Raw genomic sequence first — 22,338 nt, 5'->3', positions numbered from 1 at the left:
TCGGAAACTTGACTAAATAAAGTACAAAATATAATGAATGGTTCTACTACTAATAACACCGATCCCTTTTGTTATAAAACTCCACACTTACTAGGTTTTGTAGGTGATTAAGTTGCGGACAATATCGCTGTTGCTAATAGTGGGCCAATAGCCCATCTCTCTGCATTTAACAATTTTTACTCTTTTTTTTCACAAATTTATTTTAACAGTTAGATCACTCTGTTATTATAATGACTCTTTATGGTTAGTATGTATTGATTCTTTGTGGCGGGCGGTTTTTTTGACTGAATTACGAATGCAATCCCCTAATTAAAATTTTTTTTTTAATTAAAAAAACAAAGTTTGAAACTTTCGACCATTCATTTGGACTTGATTGTGGGGCTAAATTGTGATTGATAGTTGTAGGCCTTGGAGTAAAAAGAAGGCAGATATTGGGCTTCTGTAATAAGCAGACTCTTACTAGAGTTTTGGGCTTTTGAAATTGGAAACTATCCAGAATTCAATATTCCAAGTTCCAACAATGGGGAAGGCCTAAACAATTCTGTAATTTATTCGAGAGTAGCTAAATAGTCAAGTGCCTCTCAGATTATTATCTCAACTTGGCAATGCCAGCATTAATTAGCAACCATTTAAATGCTTATTCCTATTTCAGTCTTAAATGAGATTGCGTGAACATGTTTTTATCTTTTCTTTTTCTTCTTCTTTGCCAATCTCATTGCCAGTAGAAAGAGGCAGACAAATGGTTCAGTACACGCCTGCTTGTTCAAGGCTTTGTCCTCCAGGTTAGCTTTTTATGTTTTGTTCATTTTGTAGGTAACCAAATGTGCTACATTCTGCCAATGGGGTTTAGCTGCGGTTGTTTGGCAGCCGGGTTCGAAACCCCACTGGCACCCGGGTTTGAAACCCCCCTATGTAACCAAAAACTAAAAATGTGCTACATTCTTATCATAGCTTTTGATTGTTTTGATAACTGAACTTATCTGTTAAGAAAATTATGGAGTTCGTTTTGCCAGTGTTTATTTTATTTTATTTGTTTTATTTTTTTTTTAAGTGGGAAACAATAAGTCCTAACTTGAACCCTACAATGCATCAAATGAAAATACAAAGGCATGCAAATGCAGTAACTAGGTTTCAGTTTCATGGTTGATCTCCTTTACTTTTTTTTTGATATAATGATATCTTATTCGTCTTTGAAATTTTTGGGATTGCGTAATGCTACTACTTCAAGTGCCAGTGAAACCAACCCCACATTGCAACTTAATCAAGAAGAAGCCCTTGCCGCAATATTGTTCCAGAAACTTATCGTCTCTAGCCACCAATGCCAATCCAAACTATGATAAGAAGATCACAGTGACCACCAGAACAAACCCTAGTAAAAGATTCAAGAAATTTTATTGCCAACCTGTTTGTTTTCAACATGGGGGTTATGCTTCATCATCAAAACCAGAGAATGACGGTGATCATTTTCTGACTGGCCTTTGTAAACAATGGGATGCATTTCATCGCTTTTGTCGTCCTCACACTGTAATTGGCACTGTGAGTTTCACATGTTCCTTTCAAAATTTGATATAAATTACATTTGGATTGAACAATTTAATTTTGAGCTTCACTAATTCACTCATTTTTTTTGTTTTCAGGTTATAGGAATCTCATCGGTCTCTCTTCTTCCATTAGAAAATGTTACTGACCTGTCCTCTGCATTTTTTATAGGACTATTGAAGGTATTTATATTAGAAAATTCGAAACACTACTGTTTGATGCCACAGGTAAAATGGGCTTCTTACATGTGATTGTTTTTTCAATGATTGATCATATCTCTCAGGCATTGGTGCCATCGATCCTGATGAACATCTATGTGGTGGGATTGAATCAATTGTTTGATATTGAAATCGACAAGGTATAAAATTAAGTGAGACCAAATTGAAGGATGAAAAATACTGCATATATATATAATGTTCATTAATTTTGTATCGTTTTTTCTTGCTTCTCAGGTTAACAAACCTGAGCTCCCTCTTGCTTCTGGTGAATTCTCTATGGGAACTGGGATCACAATTGTTTCCACAGTTTTGTTGATGGTAATCAATTGCCACTGATATGAGACCAACTAGTGTTTCTACAGTATAAATCTCTGCTACTCACTAGTTGTTGTCTGTTATTTTTCAGAGTTTTGCCATGGGAGTTATGTTTAAATCTCCGCCGTTGTTTTGTGCCCTTCTCATCAGTTTTCTGCTTGGAAGTGTTTATTCCATTGAAGTGAGTTTCTTGTGCCTCTTCATATAGTCTCTGACATTGCTAGCCAAGTACCCACCTTACTTCATCCATCTTAATTTGTTGATTAGCTTCCTTTGCTGCGGTGGAAGAGACATGCATTTCTTGCTGCTACTTGCATCCTAATTGTGAGGGCCATCGTTGTCCAGCTTGCTTTCTATGTACACATCCAGGTAACATACACCGGTTAGTTTTTATTTTTATTTGAAGAAGCCAAATATTTGACAAAACTAAAGCAGTACAAATATGTATTTTGCAGAAATTTGTACTTGGTAGATCTGTTAAGATGACAAGATCCTTGGCATTTGCGGTGGTTTTCATGTGCATCTTCTCCTCTGTTATTGCGTTATTCAAGGTAAACAACTGCTAAACTAAAAAAAATATGAACCTCGAGTGAGGGGTAATTTGTCCTTGGCATTTGAACAGGATATACCTGATGTGGATGGTGATAGATATTATGGCATTCAATCCTTCAGTGTCAGCCTTGGACAAGAAAAGGTTACTAGTTTTTCCATTTTTCTTTTTCTTTTTCTTTTTCTTTTCTTAGGACATATATATATATATACATTGTGTATACTTCTTAATATATGCTCCTTCCTCTGTACACTGTATACAGGTATATTGGTTTTGTGTAAATATGCTGTTAATTGCATACGGGGCTGCCCTGGTGGTAGGAGCTTCTTCTCCCTTCCTACCTAGCAAGCTTTTTACTGTATGTGTACCCCCATCTCTTACTCTAACTTCTACTCTGCTAGCTATTAATTGTACATGTTTTACTGATATATAGGCTTTGGTTGCAGATACTAGGCCACACTGCACTCGCTTCCCTTCTTTGGCTCCGAGCTCGATCTGTCGATATAGCCGATAAAGCCTCTCTAACTTCTTTTTACATGTTCATCTGGAAGGTGACGGATTTCTTACTCTTACCATCTGTCTGTTTTCTTTGTGTTCATGATAAGTAGCACATGCATGTGTGACATTATACAAGCAAATGTGCATAAGAATTTGGCACTGACTTAAAAATATGTTGGCTGTAGCTCTTCTACGCCGAGTACTTGCTCATTCCTTTTGTACGCTGAGTTGAGAATATGAAGAAGAAGAATTGTTGTGGGCTCTGGAAAATTTCATACACTACTGCTCTGCTTCTCTGTCATCATCATTCATCACAACTAGCTTTACTGGTTTTCTTGTGTTCGGTCCACGTCACCAAACCAAACGCCCAAAAAACAAATATTATTTTTTTCTCTTTACAACTATTTATTCATTTATTGTTTCCATTATCCATATGAAGTTATGAACGGGCAAAATCACCCAAAAATACATTCCAGTTCTAAAGCCATCACTAAAATTGCACTACGGAAAATGTTCTACAAGAGTAAAGTTTTTATATAAATTATTTATATTATTTATATTCAATAATATGTGAGAATTATGTGTATAATACGTGATTTTTGTGTGTTTTATTGAAATTTTTATACAAAATGTGTATTAAACATGAGAAATACGTGTGTATCTATATAATACGAGTATTGTATGTTTGCTTTTTAAAAACATGAACTTAACTGAGTCCTTAAGACGTTTGTAGAACACATATGTATTATTGAAAAATATGTACGTACATGTATAATACATTATTAACCATGAGAGTGCTAAAATCTGTGTACAGGTAATAACTCTGAAAAAGTAAAAAATCAAAAGAGGACAATAAAGACTCGAGTAATGGCCTAATAGTAATGGATAATGCTCTAAACAATTCTAAACAACTCTTATCATTAATAATAATTATATTAATCAAAGACTTGGGCCTTGGGGCTCTCGGGCTATGGAGAAATTGATTTAAGATACCCAAATGACTTAATAAATAGAAATGAATTATTTTAAATTACTTTGTGGACTTTTTTTTCAATTTTTTAATATATTAAATAATAATTAAAATATAATTACTAATTAAAGTAATTCAAAAAGGCTAAGATATTACTTAATTACATTTTTTTTTAAATTAAAACAAAAAAACAAAAAACCTCTCCAGACGAAAGTAGCCGGATTAAATTTTTTTCAAAAAGAGTATAGCAGCGCGGCTATACTGTTTATATATATAAAAGGACCCGCCAAGCGCCTAGGCGCCACATGTCAAAACGGTAACGCCGGCGGCTATACTATATTTTTTAAAAATTAGGAAAAACCGAGTACAGCCGTTCGGCTATACTATTTCGAAAAAAAAAAAAAGAGATGACCCGCCTAGCGAGTTTAGCCCGCGTGTCAAAATACGTATAGCCGCACGGCTTTACTATTTTTAAAAAATAAAAAAACCGGGTATGTCCGCCCGGCTATACGATATATATATAAAGGAACGCCCAGTGCATATATATGTAGCCACGTGTCAAAAAAGTAACGCCGCCCGACTATACTATTTTTTAAAACAATTTGAAAAAACGCGTATAGCCGTGCGGCTATACCATTAAATTAAATTAATGAAGCTGGCCAAAAAAACAAAAGTCGAGAAACTAACTTTATATATATTTTAAAATTAAAACAAAAAACAAAAACATCTCTCCCGATGAAAGTTTGTTGGCACAGGTCTATGTCAGCGAAATTTGCCTGGCCATACTATTTATATATAAAAAAAGGACCCGCACATTGCCTTGGCGCCACGTGTCAAAATGGTATAGCCATGCGGCGATACTATTTTTTTAAAAAAATTAGGAAAAACCATGTATAGCCGTTTAAAAAAAATTAAAAACATCTATTTATAAAAAAACAGAAAAGGGCCCCGCCTAGCGATTGTCGCCCACGTGTCAAAATAAATATAGCCGTGCAGCGATACTATTTTAAAAAAATAAAAATAAAAAAACCCGGCTATACTACATACATATATAAAGGACCTGCCCAGCGCCCATACATATATAGCTACGTATCAAAATAGTAAAGCCGCGCGGCTAGACTATTTTAATTTTGTTTTTGAAAAAACGAGTATAGCCGCGCTTGAGGAGTGAAATTAAACCCTCACGAATCTTCCTACACATTGGCGATGGATTAGAAACCAAAGAAAAAATAAAAAAAGAAAGACATTGAGGCTTGGAAAACCTTCTACAGAAAGCAACATATTATGCTAGGCCACATATAATCTAGCCTTTACACCAACATGAACCGACCTAGAAACTGGTTTTTGGTTTGGGCCACACCTTTCTGTAGAAAAAAGAGCACGGTCAAACTATCAGGCCCACTATCTTCACTCCTTGGGCCAGTGAAACTACGTTGGTCAGTATCCTAGCTACCCAGCAGCTCATTCCAACTTTGCCCTTCCTTTATATTAAAACCAAAAAAAGGTCCGGTCTTTCCTAGTCGTCCAGAAGTGCGTTTTTGTTGTTAGGGTTTTCGCTCCTTGCTCTCTGCTCTGAAACATCGCGGCGGATCTCCAAGCGTGAAAATGGTGAACCTCTCTCTCTTCTCCCTTCTTCCTGCTCTCTGGTTACGCATATATGTATTGCATCGATCTTTATATATATCCCTGTTTGTTCCTCTACTTTGTTGATTTCATGGGATTTAAGTAAATTTCTCATTTGGGTTTATGATGAATATGCACAGCCGTCCCACAAGACCTTCATAATCAAGAAGAAGCTGGCGAAGAAGATGAGGCAGAACAGGCCCATCCCTCACTGGATCCGTTTGAGGACCGACAACACCATCAGGTCCAAACTACTTTCTTTGCTTTAATTATTTTGTAATTTCATTGCTAATTTTCATTTTGTTCTTGATCGGTTCTCAGATTAGATGCTTACAAGTTGTCAAATTTGTTCATGTATGTATCAGGTACAACGCCAAGCGCAGGCACTGGCGCCGCACCAAGCTCGGTTTCTGAGGTGCTTTGCTCCAATGGCATTTGGCATATTTTGTAATTTGATTAGGGGTTTTAGTTTTGATTCAGACTCCAGAGCTTAATGTTTTTGTACTTTGTTGAGAACCCAGTTGTAAGAACTCATAAGAGTCTCTCTATTTGCAGACGTTTATTATGATTTAGCTTCCCTGAATCAATTTCAAGTGTCAAATGAATTCCCAATTCACCCAAATCCTTCATCTGAGGTTGTATTCGTTTGGTTTCTTTCTGCAGGAGAACTCTATGCTAGGGCAAATAATTATGGTTTGTGTTTGATGAGATGAAAAATTCTCCCCATAGCTGATTTACACTGCTAATTTGTATGCTCTTGTTCTTGATTCAAAAACTATTAAGCTATTCAATAGTTTTTTGAACGATCAATAGACAGATTTACGCCGCCCTAACATTTGAAACAACGGTATTTTCTTCTATGTTATGGTGTTGTCTGCCTACACCCAACAATTGAATTAAACTGAAAAAGTTGAAGATGAAATTTCTTCTAGCTGGATAAAGTAAAATGAATCAAGTTGAGAATGTGAGATTTTATCTTCAGATCCCTCAAGTTTCATCTGAAAATGCATGAACTTCAATCTTTACTCTGCAAGTGACACTGACATGTATGTTCGACAAAAATTTGGGGGTTAATTTCAATTTAGTACTTTGAACTTTCACATTTAAGGTATGTTTGTCTATGCACTCTCAAGTTTAACAATTACGTACCTAATCTTATTAATTTTTTGCAATATGATTCCGGTGTTAACTTAAATAGAGAAATTTTTGTTAATTTGCCTATGTAGCAAGCTTGTGTGCCATTTCGCTTCTTTCAATGTCAGTTAAAGAGTATTTTTGAGTAATTGATGTCAAATGGTTTTGGGCGAGATTTTTTTGTGTCATATGGGTTTGGGAAGGAAGACATTAATTGCTAGAAAATACCCCTAAACTGGCATCAAAAGAAGCAAATAGGTGGGATCCAACCTTGCCACATATGCAATTAACGGAAAATTTGACGTTAAAGTTAAAACCAGAATCATATTGCAAAAATATTAAATGATTAGGGTACATAATTGTTAAAATTGAGAGTGCAAGGGCAAACATGTTTTAAGGTAGAAAGTTTAGGATACTAAATTGAAATTATCCCAAAAGTTGGATTTTGACATTTTATAAAAGTAGAGAATAGAGTTCATATGCGATGAACTTGGAGTATAGTATTAATAAATAAATACAAAGATGTATAATATTAATAAATAGATACACATGTTCGAATTATCTCTTGATAAATTAGAGAAGTTTAGAATATAATTTTGTTAAAAATAAAAAAAATATGTTATGACATGAGAATTAATAACACTACGTTTCGATATCTCTTAACATAAAAAAATTCATCATTAATTCACACATGACCTATTGTAAAAATGTCGTTTTTCTTTTTTTCCCCCACACAAACGAACCACTTCTCATTCAATTTTATAAAGTACAAATATTGAGAAGAAGAATCAAAAATAAAATTTCGGATTATATAAGTAATATTGGGAAGAAGAATCAAACATAGAATCTTGGATATTAAAAAGGAAAGGATCGAAGGTAGCACCACAAATACATGAACAATTACTCATTTTGTTTGTATACAAGCGATAACCGAGCAGCTCGGATACACGTCCCTCCCACTTTACCAATATATAACGACCAAACGCTCACTTTGATTCGCTCGCAAAACCCACTTATTAAAAGGCAGAGTAGTAGCCTGACCTCACTCATTCACTCTCCGTGACAGCTGACGCTGAGGACTCCGCTTCGAATTCAACGCCCTCTATCTGTGAGTTCCACGAAAACGTTCTCATTTCAACTTCATCTCTTCGTCGAATTTCAGCTTTCAATTCATTCAACTCCGTTATCTGAATCCATCTGGTTAATTACGTCATAATCATTATCTCTTACTCTTAGCTATTGATTTGCTCGTAGATCGCGTAATTAACAGTCTTGATTCGTCAATTTTTTTTGCTGTTTTCTTGATTATACACGCAAATAACCGTTTACATTCTGCTTTTGCCTCAGATAGATGGCTTCGACGATGCTTTCGTTAGCTTCTGTGTCTCCCTCAGCTTCACTCTCTACGCATGAGACTCCCAAGGTACCGCTCATTTCATTTCGTAATTAATTGCGACTTTCATGAACGGTTTCGTCCTTTTCTTATCTTTTACTGTTTGGTTGCAGAGAAAGTACTGACTTTCGGCTTAATGCATTGGTGTGATTTTGTTCAACAGGGGAAGGTGAAGCTTGGGAGTTCCTTTTTGAGCTTAAACAAGGGAAGGAACAATCTATTTGCGAAGACAGAGGTACATGCCGTGAGCTGCTATGGCTTTGTTGGAATTTTTGTTTAACATTAATGCTAATGTGGTTTTGCTGTCTTGCCTGTAGTCTTTTGGTCGGATATCTATGGTAGCTGCGGTGAATGTTTCTAAATTCGAGGGCGTAACTATGGCCCCGCCTGATCCAATTCTTGGAGTTTCCGAAGCGTTCAAAGCTAGCACAAATCAGTCAAAGCTCAACCTTGGAGTTGGGGCATATCGAACAGAAGAGCTTCAGCCATACGTGCTTGATGTTGTTAAGAAGGTCGGGTTGCTATCCTTATCTCCTCATGAAATAGATAATTTTTCGCTAATGAGATTTTGAAATCTTGAGTTTCTTATTGTAAATTTTTTAAAGTGAAATCCTTTTATTTTGCAGGCAGAGAATCTTATGATTGAAAGGGGAGAAAACAAAGAGGTAATTATACACAACAATCTAACTGATGTGGTTTGTTCTTCTTGAAATTACGATTTACTAACTGCAGTTCACTTAAACTATGCAGTACCTCCCAATAGAAGGTTTGGCAGCATTCAATAAGGTCACTGCAGAGTTATTATTTGGAGCAGACAACCCAGTAATAAAGCAACAAAAAGTATGTGAGAAATCAGAACTCGTGCCTCTTGTGAAGTTAATCATGTAGTATATCTCTTTGACCTTATATTGGTGTTTTGATTGTTTGTTTTTCCTTTCTTTAAGGTAGCAACTGTTCAAGGTCTGTCAGGAACTGGTTCTCTTCGTCTTGCTGCAGCTCTTATTGAACGATATTTTCCTGGGGCCAAGGTTTTAATATCATCTCCAACCTGGGGTCTGTATCGTCACTCCCATATCATTCTAAGACTTGTCTCAAGATTACTCGTTTTTCATTCCTAACAAAATTGTGTTGCAGGTAACCACAAGAATATTTTTAATGACTCTAGAGTTCCATGGTCAGAGTACCGATATTATGATCCAAAAACAGTTGGTTTGGATTTTGAGGGGATGATATCCGACATAAAGGTAATATAGTTTTGCACAGGAATTTGCATACGCTTGGTTATTAACTTATTACATTGAGTTATGGATTGTTGAAATTGTTACTCATTGATCACCTGGATCTTGAGAACACATGTTTTTGTTATTCAATAATTGCATTTGTAATATATTTATATCTTCTCTCTCTGTTAATATGGAATTATTTACTATTAATTTGTATGCCATTCCATCTTCTAGGCAGCACCTGAAGGATCTTTTGTGTTGCTTCATGGCTGTGCTCACAACCCTACCGGCATAGATCCAACCCCTGACCAGTGGGAAAAAATTGCTGATGTCATTCAAGAAAAAAACCATATCCCCTTTTTCGATGTTGCATACCAGGTACATAGTACTACATACTACTGGCTGGAGTCAAGCTGTAATTTTAGTTTCTGTAGTAATTTCTCTAATGCTGAAATGGAAGTGATAACACTGAATCCTTGGAATGAAATCTCTAATAATCTATTTCATGTTGATAAGTTAATAATATATATTAACGTATGATGGTTTAAAATTCTGTTGAAATGCAGCTGTAGGTGGAGTTATTTTATAATGTTAATGTCTGAACTTTGTCACTCTGCTTTTAGGGATTTGCTAGTGGAAGCTTGGATACTGATGCAGCGTCTGTCAGATTGTTTGCTGCACGTGGTTTAGAGTTATTGGTTGCTCAGTCATACAGCAAAAACCTTGGTCTTTATGCAGAAAGAATTGGAGCAATCAATGTTGTGTGCACATCATCTGATACAGCAACAAGGTGCAGTAGAAACTATACTACACATATTTATCTTCTGGCATAAGACAATGCTCATAATTGCATAATTTACTAAGTAACATGGTTACTTAATTTTCTCTGTTGCTATTTCAAACCCTGTTCTTTGCATTCTGGATCAATTTGTGGTCCAGCACTTGCAATGTGCATCATAGTTTTTCATGTTTTGAAGTCTCCTTCCGGATCTTTTGTATGGTGTTGGATACTGAAATCCTATTTGAGGTTTCATTTGAATGCCTTGGAAACTTGAATCTGCAAACCACTATACCATCTTTTGTGCCTTCTTTCCCTTGGGCCTTGGCTCAAGTTTTAAAGACTTGGGTGGATCCTAGGTTCAACTCTTGTCAAGCAAAGAAAGTAAAAAAAATAAAGAACTGGTTCTTGTAATTTGTTACATTATTGCGGTTACTTGAGTCTGCGATCAGATATAGTGACATAACTGAATTTGTAGGATCTGCTAATGATTTTAGTTTTTATATTCAGGGTAAAGAGCCAACTGAAGAGGATTGCTCGACCTATGTACTCAAATCCTCCAGTTCATGGGGCTAGAATTGTGGCCAATGTAGTTGGAGATCCAACACTTTTTGGTGAATGGAAAGCAGAGATGGAGATGATGGCTGGAAGGATAAAGAATGTGAGACAAAAACTATACGATAACTTGACTGCAAAGGATAAGAGTGGAAAGGATTGGTCATTCATACTTAAGCAGATTGGCATGTTTTCTTTCACAGGCTTGAACAAGGCTCAGGTAATTGCCCCCTGTTAAACTATGATCTAAGTCTATCTATAGGTCTTCGATACCTTGATATGAATTTTGTTCCTAGTCCTCTTCATTCTTGCATCATTCCTTGCACATTTGATCATTTATTTATTTATTTTTATTGACCATAAACCCTGCCCCTAGATTTACATCTGACCTCCTTTGTTTTTGCCCGGTCAGACGGAGAACATGACAAACAAGTGGCATGTATACATGACAAAGGATGGAAGAATTTCCCTGGCAGGATTATCTTTAGCGAAATGTGAATACCTATCAGATGCAATCATCGACTCGTACCACAATGTTAGTTGAAGTAGAATTCATAGCTGCGGTACCAGTTTGAGGAAGATGCTAAGAAAATTTTGTTGAGCTTCTCCCCATATTTAAGCACTTGTGAGCTTGTGTCTATAATTTATTGAGACCGTCTAATAATAATCAGCAGTCGCAGAAAGGAGAGGCATCTCCAACAGCACCGACAAAAGGATAGCAGGAGAAGATCAACCTTTGGGGCTTACCTCTTACCTACCAACACACATACAGAGATTGTAATAATAATAATGTTCATCTCAAGTTCATATTCATGGTCGATATGTTGCAACCTTTATTTATTTCCTGGAAAAAGGAAGTTGCCTGAATTTTATTGAATACATATATAATCATGGAATCATAAAACAAACAAAAACAGCGAAGTCAAAGCACTGCTTCTTCCCAGGCATGAGGATCAAAAATGCCAACGGGGCCACGGCACAGCGAAGAACTTCATGAGCCCCTGATTGCAGTGAGAGCTATTGGCACCCTGGCCACAAGCAAAATAGTGCGGCCTCCACTGGTTCAGCACAAACTCAAACCCCTCGCCGCCTCCCTGCGTAGCATTTGCCACCAACTTTGCCCTCCTGAAATCACATGTTATGTAGCTCCACAGGTTTGGGAGTAAGTACACGTCATGAGCACCGGTGTTGCTTGGTGGGTCGTACTTGAACACTGCACATAAATATGGGATTATGAATTAAGTGTGTAACATTATTCAATAAAAACAATATTAAGTAATTAAATTGAAATTAAACTAAGTAAATGTAGGTTGAGACTGACCAAGTGTGTCTTTTATGTAAAAGGGGCCATTTTTGAGAGTCCAATCAGTGTAGTTGAAGCCATAACGCCAACCTTGAGACCCTCCTACAACCACAGTTTTAGCCTCACCAAGTGCCAATAGAGAGACAGCTACAAGAATCAAAATGAATCCGTGTGAACCGTAACTGAAACCCATGTTCAAATTCCTGATCCTCAACAGGGCACTAAAGAGCTAGAAATCTAATTAATGAGATTGTGGTAATGGGGATATGAGCTGAAGAGGTTTATATAGTGCATTTTGATCGCATGTTCTGAAGCAAATCGGCCACAATTTGCCTTCGTTTCTCACTAGAGGAGCCAGAAAACGTGTAAAAAAATTCATTTTTTGTGAATAGAAAATGTAGATTTTGTCAATTGTCTGGTGCTGTTTCTGGGTTTTCTTCTCCTGTCAATGCCGTTTTTCAAGTTTCATGTACCATTGGATGAGAAAACAAAGAAAGGGAGGGTAGGGGTACAATGGTTGGCGACGAGTGGGTTTATTCTTTAAGATGTTGGCGAAAGTCCACTTACTTAAGGGAAGAAGAAAAACATGTTTATGGTTATGATTAGAGAGGCAATAAGGTCTCTAAAAACAACTGAATGTGGGTTGTTGGTCGTTCTCGTTGGTTGACTTGCTAAAACCTAAAAATTCAATTCAACGGTGATATGTGGGCCCAAGTTATTACCTGGCCCATGAAAATCATCTGGTGGCCCAATATATGTAACGATATACTGAAGCCCAAGATAGCTCATAGAAGAAGTGACCGACTCAGGCCCACCATTGAAATTACACAGATACCTCTCTCTGTCTCTCGCTCTCTGCAACTCCAGAGGCAAGCGATTGAATCTTTGGTACTACAAGGGGTAAGTAGTTATACTTTCTTCGAATATTTCACCATGTTTTATCTTTGTTTTTTTAAAAAGTAATCTAAAGCTTTCGTCTTTGGGGTGTTTTGTTTTCTATCTTCAGCTAGATAGATTGAAGGTAGCACCAAAAATTTTGATTTTGGTTTTGGGGTTTAACTGGGTTTATGAATTTATGGGAACCCATTAACATGCTTGAATTGCAAACCATGAAAAGGGAACTTGAATGCTTTAACGGACAATGCTATTGTTTTATTTGGCTCCATAACCCCCCAATGCTAACTTTTATTCCTTATATCTTGTATCCTAATGCAGTTCACCGCCTCCCCTCGGCTAGTTTTATATCTGCAATTTTGTCAACGTTTCGTCACAAATGCCCATCCATTAGGGTTTGAACTTGAAGTGATTCAGAAAGTGTTAATTCAGGGAGATAAAAAATTTAGAGAGGAAAATGGGTTCTACACCTAAACACCCTTTGTTTTGTCTAAAATGGCCGTGGGACATGAACCAAAATGCTAAAGCTAATACTCGTAGCCCTTGCAACTTTGAGGATCCTTGGCTATTCAAATCTCTGCAAACTATTGGGTCCATTGCCTTCAATTTCGTCAACTCAGTTTCCGGGTCCTCGTTTTCATTGGCCAATACCTTTAAGCCCTCCCAGTTGGATGCAAGAACCAGCCAGAGTAACAGTTTGAAGTCAAAAACAATCTTGGGTCCTGAAGAGCAAGGGGAGGCAGAGCATAGGGCATTTGCCTCAGCTTTAGCAAGTGGGAAAGAGGCTACCGTGGTTGAGTTTTATTCACCCAAATGCAGGCTGTGTAATTCTCTGCTTAATTTTGTTAGGGAGGTCGAGGGTAGGAACTCAGACTGGCTTAACATTGTTATGGCAGATGCAGAGAACTATAAATGGCTTCCCGAGGTACGCTACCACCCACAAGTTTCTCTATTTCTTGATATTGGTTTTGAATGCCCCATTATTCTTGCTCACAAAACACCATTCTATATCTACACGGATGTAGCTATTTTTATTTATGGATTTTTATATGTTAATATGGTAACGTTGATGAACCCATGAAATAATTTGGTATTTTACTAGCTATTTTGCTTGTAATTTTCTTGGGGGTGAAATTGCTGTCTTCATGATATATTCTGGTTTACCTAGTAGACCATTGTCTGATTATTTTTCTCGTGTTGGTAATGCAGCTTCTCCATTATGACGTTAGATATGTTCCTTGCTTTGTGCTGGTGGACAAGAAGGGGAGGGCGCTGGCAAAGACTGGCATTCCGAGTAGTCGGCTACATGTAATTGCAGGTCTCTCTCATCTTCTCAAGATGAAGCGTCCTTGCAAAAAGCAATAGCTAGATCAAATATTGAATCTTCTCATCTATTCAGCATTTTGATAATGAAGCCTAGTTTTCATGAGTTCACAGAACAGATGCTTTGATTACTGCACATCTAAATTGGTCTTAAATACAATTGCCTGTCTAACAGAGTTCTTGAATCACATTCCTCGCCTCGGTGAGGGGATTTGTGTAATGAACTTCTCTGGCCCATATATGTTGCATGGAATGCATAGACATCTCCGTTTCCAGTAGGTTTGTTGTCTTCAAACGCGTGACTGCATTCGAATCCATCATCCTACCAATTACGGTCTGCAAATATAGTAGCTAAATCAATTGATATTTTAACTGTATCGTGAAACCACAGTAATTTAGTTGGAAATGAACTCACCCAAAATTTGCTGAAGCAAGCATTGAAGATTATGAATTTTAGAAGGTTTTCATCATGGCTGCTGAGGGTATTGTCTGAACTCACAGACACAGCGAGATCTTGATAGGAAGAGTCAAACATTGATCCAAAGTTCTTCACCGTAATCCGGTCGTGATTCTTTAAAATTCTCTCGAGGTGGCACATGGTGGCACTACATGCGTTGTCGTCTTTCCTGACCCACTTTAAGGTCCAGCAACTGCTTTCGAAAGCTGACAGTGGGAAGTCTTCATACAGCCTTAGCAAAGTTGCAGCTCTTTCAGAATTAGCCCAGCAACAACATGGGGATGAGCCATCATCTACACATAAGATGAGAGAAAAAGATTATTAACCTGAACAAGGAAACAAGACAATGCCAACAGGAGTACATTGCGATAGCAAATATAATTTTTTTTATAAAAAAAAAGTTATTTTATCTGTTCATCAAGAAAGAAGCTTGCTTCCAAGCGTTGATGATAGTCTGAATTCTTTATCAATACTTACTAAGTATGATAAGCATTAAGTAGTAACAAATGCACCATGCCTTTACAATTTTCCGATGACTTGGCCAACATGCAGAACGAGGGTTAAACATAGCAAAATTTCCTAAATAAACAAATAGATTACCCAGAACAAAACCGGCAAGTGGGATGTCAACAAGATACGGTCTGAAGTGATTTTTAGGTTGATAATTGACATTTCTAAATTTCTTCTCCAGAACTAGGATGTGGATGGCAACAACCTGTACAAATTACAATGTTCATACAGAAGAATAAGCTTCAACCGCCCACAAACAAGATTGTGAAAAGGAAATTGAAAAAAATATAATCATGTAGGGAAGGAAACTAGACAATATACAACTTACCCTGCAATGAAACCGCATGGGCTTGAAATCCAAGCACTTAACCAACTCAGAAATCAAACCTGAAGAAACTAAGTCTAGAGGTGCAGCATTCTGCATGTATGAAGCAGGACTGGAGCACTTGTCGCTGCACGATTCATTATCTACCTTTATGAATTTATTCTGGAAGCTGACAGCCCTTATGGAATTGATTACAATAAATGATACAGATGTCAACATCCATCTATTCTGCCCCCTGGAAACCAAAGAATAGAGGTCAAGCCCACAAATTTGTCACATGATTGGTGCAATACTAAAAGCCTCTAAAGATTATCAGACTATGCCCTTAGACAAGAGAGAATACCAAAATTGCCAAACGATAAATCAGGACTGAAGGATAAGGCAGTATAGTGTCAAGGATTAATTAGACAGCGTACCGCAATTCAAGAACCCGGTGAAATGTTGCATCCACACCAGGTCCAAATCCGACAGGAAAAGCATGTCCACTCAAGGAACCAGATAGCCTTACCTATTTGATTAACATGACGAAATGATATCAAAATATTATTTTATTGTTATTTTCAATGAGACAGAAAAGAATGATACAAATATAGAAATGTTACTTACAATATGATGGTCTACCAAAACATGAATACAACTGCTTTTAGCTCTCTGCAAGAATCTCCGCTGAAGAGGATCACCAATGTTTTTACAGTTCAAATATGGATTAACAGAATTGTCTTCCACACTATGAACAGCAATGACATGCCCACACAAAGATAAAAGATTTCCCTCCGGAAACAGACCGTTCGAATCAAGTGACAGCAGAGGTGCAGTCATTGCAAGACTAATGCATGAAGATATTTTAGGAATCCCTTCAGCTGTCACAACTGGCTTGATCAGGCCCTCTTCCAATTCCTTCAGGATCACCTCTCCAAAACTGATAACATTTTCAGGGAGACAAAGAGAAATATCTGAAGAGTTTTCAGAAGCATTTCCAGGGGACATCTGAAGACGTACTTCGTTATGATGTTCAGACAGAACCTCATCATTTCTCAGAGAGTTATCTAATGGGAGACACTTCGGTGAGCTATTGTTTTGACAAATCTCATCAGAAGTAAACGAAAGGCTCCATAGATGGGTTGTGGAAGGGATAAGAATGTTATCACTGCTGGAATAGCTAGAATCTTTGAGATTACAAAAAGAATCTTCTCTGTCATGCTTTGTGATATAATAACAACCAATATGCAACAACTGAAATGTAAACAAAAATTATTGCAGTTTATTTCACTGAATTATTTACACAAGCATGTCCTAACCATGAAAAGGAGAAATCTGACGCACCTGATACTTATAAAAACTTTCAGATGTAAACTCCAGCAATACCTTCTGTCCACTTGGTCTGCAAAAGCCACCATTATTTAATTTGGTCCTAGTGCAATGCAAGATAACTGAACCAACTAGACTGTGACTGTTAACTCCACTAATCATAGCCGAACAAGATATCTCACGAGATGTCAAGTCACAATATTTCTGTTTCTCCCTGGATTCCTTGTAAGAAATAGAACAAGAACTCGGTTCTCTGACTGACTCGGAGGAATTGTTCACTGAATTAGAACTTAATCCCCTGCTTGATGAATGATTAACCTTACGCCTCTTGGGAGAAACATGGTCCAAGTAATTTCCACCAGCACTTTCCATGGAATTCTTCGGATTATCCCCTAAAGCCATAGTTGGACATGAAATCTCATAGCTTCCAGCAAGAAATAAATCCCAAGGCAAGATTATAGCCTCCACAAACATGCTTGAAGAGTTTTCTATAACGACATCATCTTGATACTGTTAAAATTCAAGCAAGCAGATCACTAATAAGTAAAGGAAACGCAGACAGTATTTCCATGTCTACTATCAAGAGTCCCCTTCTTCCATTTTGGGGTTTATGAAAAGTATGTGGAACTCCTCAGAGCAGCTTTTGGAAACATTACTGAAATTACATAAGATAATAAATTTGGAATATACCTTCTGTAGCACTGGAAATTTGTGGGTAACCAAAAGCAAGTGAAACATTCCACTTTCAAGTCTCTTCAAATCTTCTCCCGGTCCAGTACAAGGATAAATGGGTAGATTTCTGCACATTGAATTTCTCAGGCGAAAGTAAACATAAACTGTTAGATTCATCTTTCTTGCTAACGGTATGAAATGAAAGATGGTTCTGCATGAGAATAAATCATTGTCGAGCAATCCTATACACCCCACAGACTGAGGCATTCCTTCAATAACAAGACTGAAGTCAGCTACCTGGAAAGCCACACTGAAATAAGTGAGTCCAGATACATAAAGGGTGTAATGGACATGTACAGATCAGTAGCTATCTCCTGATATTCTATTGTAAAACACGACCTTGTATATTCTATTGGCATCCCAAGTTGATGGAAGGTCTGGTATAAGAACATCAATGCTCCCAGTTGCATCAACCAACTGCAGCCTTCCAGAAGATGGAGAAGTCTGTATACTCAATATAAAATGGTGAATAAATCAACTGTAATTAAAAAAATTGTTGAATTACAAAAACGTTAGGGTGATGACAAACCAAAAGTATTTAATAGTAAATGTGCAAATCTCAACTATAAATTATTTAGACTTGACTATTAATATGCTAACACCTAAGAACCTGAACGTCATGCAGTAAATCATTATTCTGTCACAAACAACAAACTAAGGCTTTCTGTACTTTCCAGCATTTTGGAACCAGATATTATCATGTACAGTTGTTATGTCAAAGAAAAAAATCGCAGTTTAGACAACTGGGATAGACAATTTCATTCAGCAGTATAACTAAAGAAGCTAACGAATAGGAAACCAACCACTAACCTTCAAACTTCCCATCAAAGATACACCTATATCTTCACTTGAAAAAATCTTTCTAACAGACTGAACGTGAGATCTCCCTTCACAGAATTGAAGGCTATATTTCTTGTCATCATGCAATTTTTCACAGCTATTTTCCAACTGCACCGCTCTCATCCAAAAGGCCTCACAATGACATATGAAAATAGATAAGGGCACTACCTGAACTTAAGAAAATATATGAAAGTTACTTTTCAGCACTAACTTAACACCAAACAGCCATAAGAAATTGACAGTTCTACACCGAATCAAGGTGCCCAACATTAAACAGAAGCAACCCAATGCAAACGTAGATCACATCACACAAATGATTCTGGGCAGGACATACCAAACTCAGGTTACCGATGTATGGTTCACAACCACAGACACATGAATCATGGTTGCACAGTTCCATGAATACTCCATGCTGCGAACATAAACTATTTAAGATTTTAACAGAAAAGTATAACAAAAGAAGTGTGCTTATTCAGAAGCAAAACCAATTTACCCGAGTTGGATGCATCAATGAAGGCAATTGTGAACTAGCATACATCTGAACAAACCCTCCCTTCTGGTAGCACCTTGCAACCATCCAACTCACCCTATTAGATAATAACATAACAACTACTGTGCAAGAAAACAAAAGTTTCAACTCAAAGGTAAATTACATGTTTTGTTCCCAAAATCTCCTTCTCAGATAAGATGCCAGAAAACTTTTTCCGGAAACATGAGGCAATAAGCAATACCCTGAAACTCAACCATACTGCTTAGTAAACTAACCAGGAAAGTAAAATATTCTAAACATTAGAAACAAAACCACAGAATTTCCCATCCAAACACAAAAGAGATATAAAAAAAACCAATACCATAATCTGGCAGAAAATGTTAAGGACTCAACGAACTTCCCCAACGAACTCTGTGATTGTGGAAGTATATGACACCTGCAGCATGTAATTATATTACTTTCTGAGCTTGCACATGTCTGGGCATCCCAAAGATGTTAAATGGCTTAAATGCATATTAGGTCATCCAAAAAAGGATGTGATTGACAATTATCTCAAGTGCAATTCACAGTACATGTCTTTACCCAGTTTCCAGTGGAGAGAAGGATTCCACAATAACACTAGTCTTAAAGCATGCACCAAGTATAAGAATTTTTGTCCAAGAAAATCTGGGGTTCACAAAATGGACATTTCTCACAGAAACCTGAAAAAGACGCCAAAAAAATTGAAAAGTTTTAAAAATCAAATTGACAAATAGTATAGATCAAAATCATTTAAGGCCAAAAATGTAAGAAAAGATATAGTACTTACGAGTGCGCCTGCCCTAAGGCTATGCGGTGGAGTACGCAGTTGATCAGTTAACAAAAGCCACACCTCATTGTCCAACTCAACAACCATCCCTTGCATATACACACCTTTGACTATTCCTCTATATGTGCCACATTCACCTTTTCCCTTGGCAACAGCTGTACATTTTGGCCGCCATTTCCATGACAATCTAAGCAGATGCAATGCAGAATTTCCCGTAGTTACATACATTAGTTTAGACTCTTCCTTTCCTATAAAAACCAACTTCTTCTTCAAGCCTGATAAAGCCACAACATTTCCTACAAGTTTTGTAAAAACAGGATGCCATGATGAAACAGAACCTGAACAATATACAAACATTGGTTTGGTAAAAGAATGTGCATCTTTTTCTTGAATTGAATCCTTCAAAACTGTAACTGCCTCCTTTGAACTGCATAATTTACACTCACAAACCATTAATTGGAGTAAAAAGCCTCGGAGGCTTGACGAATGGCTAGAATCTGAAGCCTTATTGGTTTTCAAATTGCTATGACCGGTTGCACAGGGAACAGTGGACACAGGGCTAACTACCTCCAATGCGCCAAATACACCATGACGAGCTCTGGAGCTGTCTTCGTGGCCACTTGAAGAGCCCGAACCAAGAGGAATGGAATTGAAATTCGAACAGGGACGAAGTCCGCTATTGGAATCTTGAAAACTCCATCTGATAATCTCCAAGAATCCGCCACCACGTTTCCAGGGAATGAAATTCCAAGCAAGAACACTGATTTTCTTCCTGATAATCAGAACGTCGAAGTCAAGAATGTCGCAGCAGATGGAAGCCGAGCCGTCGGAGAATTGGAAGCAAGTGTTGTAGGAGCATCGAGAAGAGGCTGAAGCAGAGGCGTCGATGGCAGTGGGGAGGGTTAGGGTTCCGACGATGATGGCCAAGTGGTCAAGAGGGGGGAGAACCTTATGGCTAGGATTGGGGTTGGGGTTAGGGTTTGAGTGGATGGGAATGGAGCGTGTGGAGGGCTTTGATGTTTCGTTTGAATTGGGGGAGATGGAGGATGTGGCGGTGAGGGAGCGAACGCGTTGGAGTAGCTCTGCAATTGTGAAAATTCTCACATTTTCCATTGATGAGGATGGAGGAGGAGGAAGACAACTGTGGAAGCTCTCTCTACACACAGAAGAGAGTGAGAGAAGCAGTGGGGGCGCGGGAGCGGGAACGAAGGGGTTTATAAAACCCAAAACGACTCGTCGTTTGACTTTGTTAGTATAATCTCACACGCGTCGCAGTCCCACAGCTTCGTTTCGTATGATTTCTTCGTTTATTTTGAAGCTGGGTGAATATTATTTTGGGCCAAGAGTTCTTGATGGTTCATATTAGTATGACATGGCAGTCGCACATAATCATTTCTACTTTTTCAGCCGTCTGTTTTTTTCCCAAAGAGGTGTAGCAAATAAAATGGCCTTGCATATTAGTGGTATGTGTGAACTCCGGTAACACTTTAGTAATGTGTATTAGAAATTAATTAATTTTTTTTTTTTTGGGGGTTGATAAAGGATTTTCTATTTCATTAAACAAAGCGAACAAGGAAAATAAAACAGACAATCCTTTTCTAAACTGGAATGGGATTCTGAGTTTTATTGGGATTTTTGGTTCCAATCCTAATCCTAGTTGGAAAATGCAAGATCTATATATACCTCCGCTTCTCACCCTATCAATGTGGCTAACTACCTCCAATGCACCAAATAAAAGGCATGTCGGAGAATTGGAAGCAAGTGTTGTATGAGCATCGCTAAATCAGGAAACTGAATAATTACAGGGATCTTGATTACGTAATTACTTGTAATTGATTGTATATTTATACACTTACCATATGAATCCAGCGGAGTGGGGTTTGAAGAGGCTGAAGCGGAGGCGTCGATGGCGGTGGGGAGGATTAGGATTCTGACGATAATGGCTAAGTGGTCAAGACTCAAGAGGGGGGAGAGCCTTCCGGCTAAGTGGCAAAGCTGTTAGCATATGCTGGCCATATATGTATGTGCATCCATTTCTCAAACAAAATATCACCCAATAATCAATTGACTTAAGCGAGTCTCTAATCGGTGTGCAATGCATGGATTTTCTAGTCATTAAGAAAGAAATTTAAAAGCAATGTATGGACTTTCTTTGAATTTATTGGATTGTTATATGGATATATGGAATTGTTCTTGAATATAGATATCAAGAAAAAAATATATGAGTAATATTCGGCTTCCAATTTTGGCTGGCCAATGTGTCATGCATGTATGTATGGTCATATATAGATATTGCACATCATATAAAACAAGGGTCCCTACAGGTGTAGTGTCCGCCACAATCAACATTATTCTGATTGGCTAGAAAATGTTTCTAATTTGACTATAGGTTTAGTTGGCCATGCAATTGAAATTAGGGGTGGGCGCAGTTCGATTCGGTTTGATTTCCACTTCATACCAAAGTCGGAACTAATACTATTCAATCAGTGTGATTTGGACCAGTTTTAGTGAAAAAAATATATATGAAACTAATCGGTCCGGTTTAAATCGGT

At 37.5% G+C, this 22,338-nt stretch overlaps 6 protein-coding genes across 8 annotated transcripts; 4 read left to right on the top strand and 2 right to left on the bottom strand.

Moving 5' to 3' along the window:
- The first annotated feature begins 1,178 nt into the window (after window positions 1–1,178).
- Window positions 1,179–3,571, top strand: LOC110762569 (homogentisate geranylgeranyltransferase, chloroplastic-like). The gene is made up of 11 exons (XM_021965220.2): window positions 1,179–1,536; window positions 1,638–1,721; window positions 1,823–1,897; window positions 1,992–2,075; window positions 2,164–2,253; window positions 2,340–2,441; window positions 2,528–2,623; window positions 2,695–2,766; window positions 2,885–2,980; window positions 3,069–3,173; window positions 3,306–3,571. The coding sequence occupies exons 1-11, from the start codon at window positions 1,213–1,215 to the stop codon at window positions 3,345–3,347; spliced, it is 1,170 nt and encodes a 389-aa protein (XP_021820912.1). The 5' UTR covers window positions 1,179–1,212; the 3' UTR covers window positions 3,348–3,571.
- A 1,993-nt stretch (window positions 3,572–5,564) lies between these two features.
- LOC110762551 (Ribosomal protein L39 family protein) lies at window positions 5,565–6,335 on the top strand. The gene is made up of 3 exons (XM_021965200.2): window positions 5,565–5,698; window positions 5,854–5,957; window positions 6,079–6,335. Exons 1-3 carry the CDS (start codon window positions 5,696–5,698, stop codon window positions 6,125–6,127), a joined length of 156 nt encoding a protein of 51 aa, XP_021820892.1. The 5' UTR covers window positions 5,565–5,695; the 3' UTR covers window positions 6,128–6,335.
- A 1,461-nt stretch (window positions 6,336–7,796) lies between these two features.
- ASP5 (aspartate aminotransferase 5) lies at window positions 7,797–11,663 on the top strand. Of its 3 annotated transcripts, none has more exons than XM_021965273.2 (12): window positions 7,797–7,955; window positions 8,195–8,270; window positions 8,404–8,475; window positions 8,558–8,752; window positions 8,867–8,905; window positions 8,991–9,080; window positions 9,185–9,293; window positions 9,375–9,484; window positions 9,698–9,841; window positions 10,087–10,253; window positions 10,752–11,016; window positions 11,209–11,663. In XM_021965273.2, the coding sequence occupies exons 2-12, from the start codon at window positions 8,199–8,201 to the stop codon at window positions 11,338–11,340; spliced, it is 1,395 nt and encodes a 464-aa protein (XP_021820965.1). In that variant the 5' UTR covers window positions 7,797–7,955; window positions 8,195–8,198; the 3' UTR covers window positions 11,341–11,663. The 3 variants fall into 3 exon arrangements, with proteins under 3 accessions (XP_021820965.1, XP_021820966.1, XP_021820967.1); XM_021965274.2 differs by having other exon boundaries at window positions 7,818–7,955; window positions 8,199–8,270; XM_021965275.2 differs by lacking the exon at window positions 7,797–7,955 and adding an exon at window positions 8,008–8,047.
- An 86-nt stretch (window positions 11,664–11,749) lies between these two features.
- On the bottom strand, window positions 11,750–12,783 carry LOC110762624 (uncharacterized). The gene is made up of 2 exons (XM_021965276.2): window positions 12,118–12,783; window positions 11,750–12,009 (listed from the first exon to the last, which is right to left on the bottom strand). Exons 1-2 carry the CDS (start codon window positions 12,290–12,292, stop codon window positions 11,750–11,752), a joined length of 435 nt encoding a protein of 144 aa, XP_021820968.1. The 5' UTR covers window positions 12,293–12,783.
- Window positions 12,784–12,882: 99 nt separating this feature from the next.
- LOC110762665 (Thioredoxin superfamily protein) lies at window positions 12,883–14,432 on the top strand. The gene is made up of 3 exons (XM_021965328.2): window positions 12,883–12,999; window positions 13,315–13,918; window positions 14,203–14,432. The coding sequence occupies exons 2-3, from the start codon at window positions 13,451–13,453 to the stop codon at window positions 14,356–14,358; spliced, it is 624 nt and encodes a 207-aa protein (XP_021821020.1). The 5' UTR covers window positions 12,883–12,999; window positions 13,315–13,450; the 3' UTR covers window positions 14,359–14,432.
- CTC1 (conserved telomere maintenance component 1) lies at window positions 14,360–20,988 on the bottom strand. Its single transcript, XM_021965327.2, has 16 exons — window positions 19,787–20,988; window positions 19,561–19,679; window positions 19,340–19,414; window positions 19,142–19,220; window positions 18,982–19,044; window positions 18,823–18,900; window positions 18,459–18,656; window positions 17,988–18,092; window positions 17,607–17,885; window positions 16,932–17,426; window positions 16,215–16,841; window positions 16,025–16,116; window positions 15,612–15,843; window positions 15,374–15,488; window positions 14,732–15,066; window positions 14,360–14,652 (listed from the first exon to the last, which is right to left on the bottom strand). Exons 1-16 carry the CDS (start codon window positions 20,897–20,899, stop codon window positions 14,485–14,487), a joined length of 4,173 nt encoding a protein of 1,390 aa, XP_021821019.1. The 5' UTR covers window positions 20,900–20,988; the 3' UTR covers window positions 14,360–14,484.
- Window positions 20,989–22,338: the final 1,350 nt, after the last annotated feature.

Source organism: Prunus avium, chromosome 1, assembly GCF_965620075.1.
Source record: "Prunus avium chromosome 1, drPruAviu1.hap1.1, whole genome shotgun sequence".
NCBI lineage: Eukaryota > Viridiplantae > Streptophyta > Magnoliopsida > Rosales > Rosaceae > Prunus > Prunus avium.
Note: the sequence above shows the minus strand (reverse complement) of the source record. Positions and strands in the feature narration are given on the sequence as shown.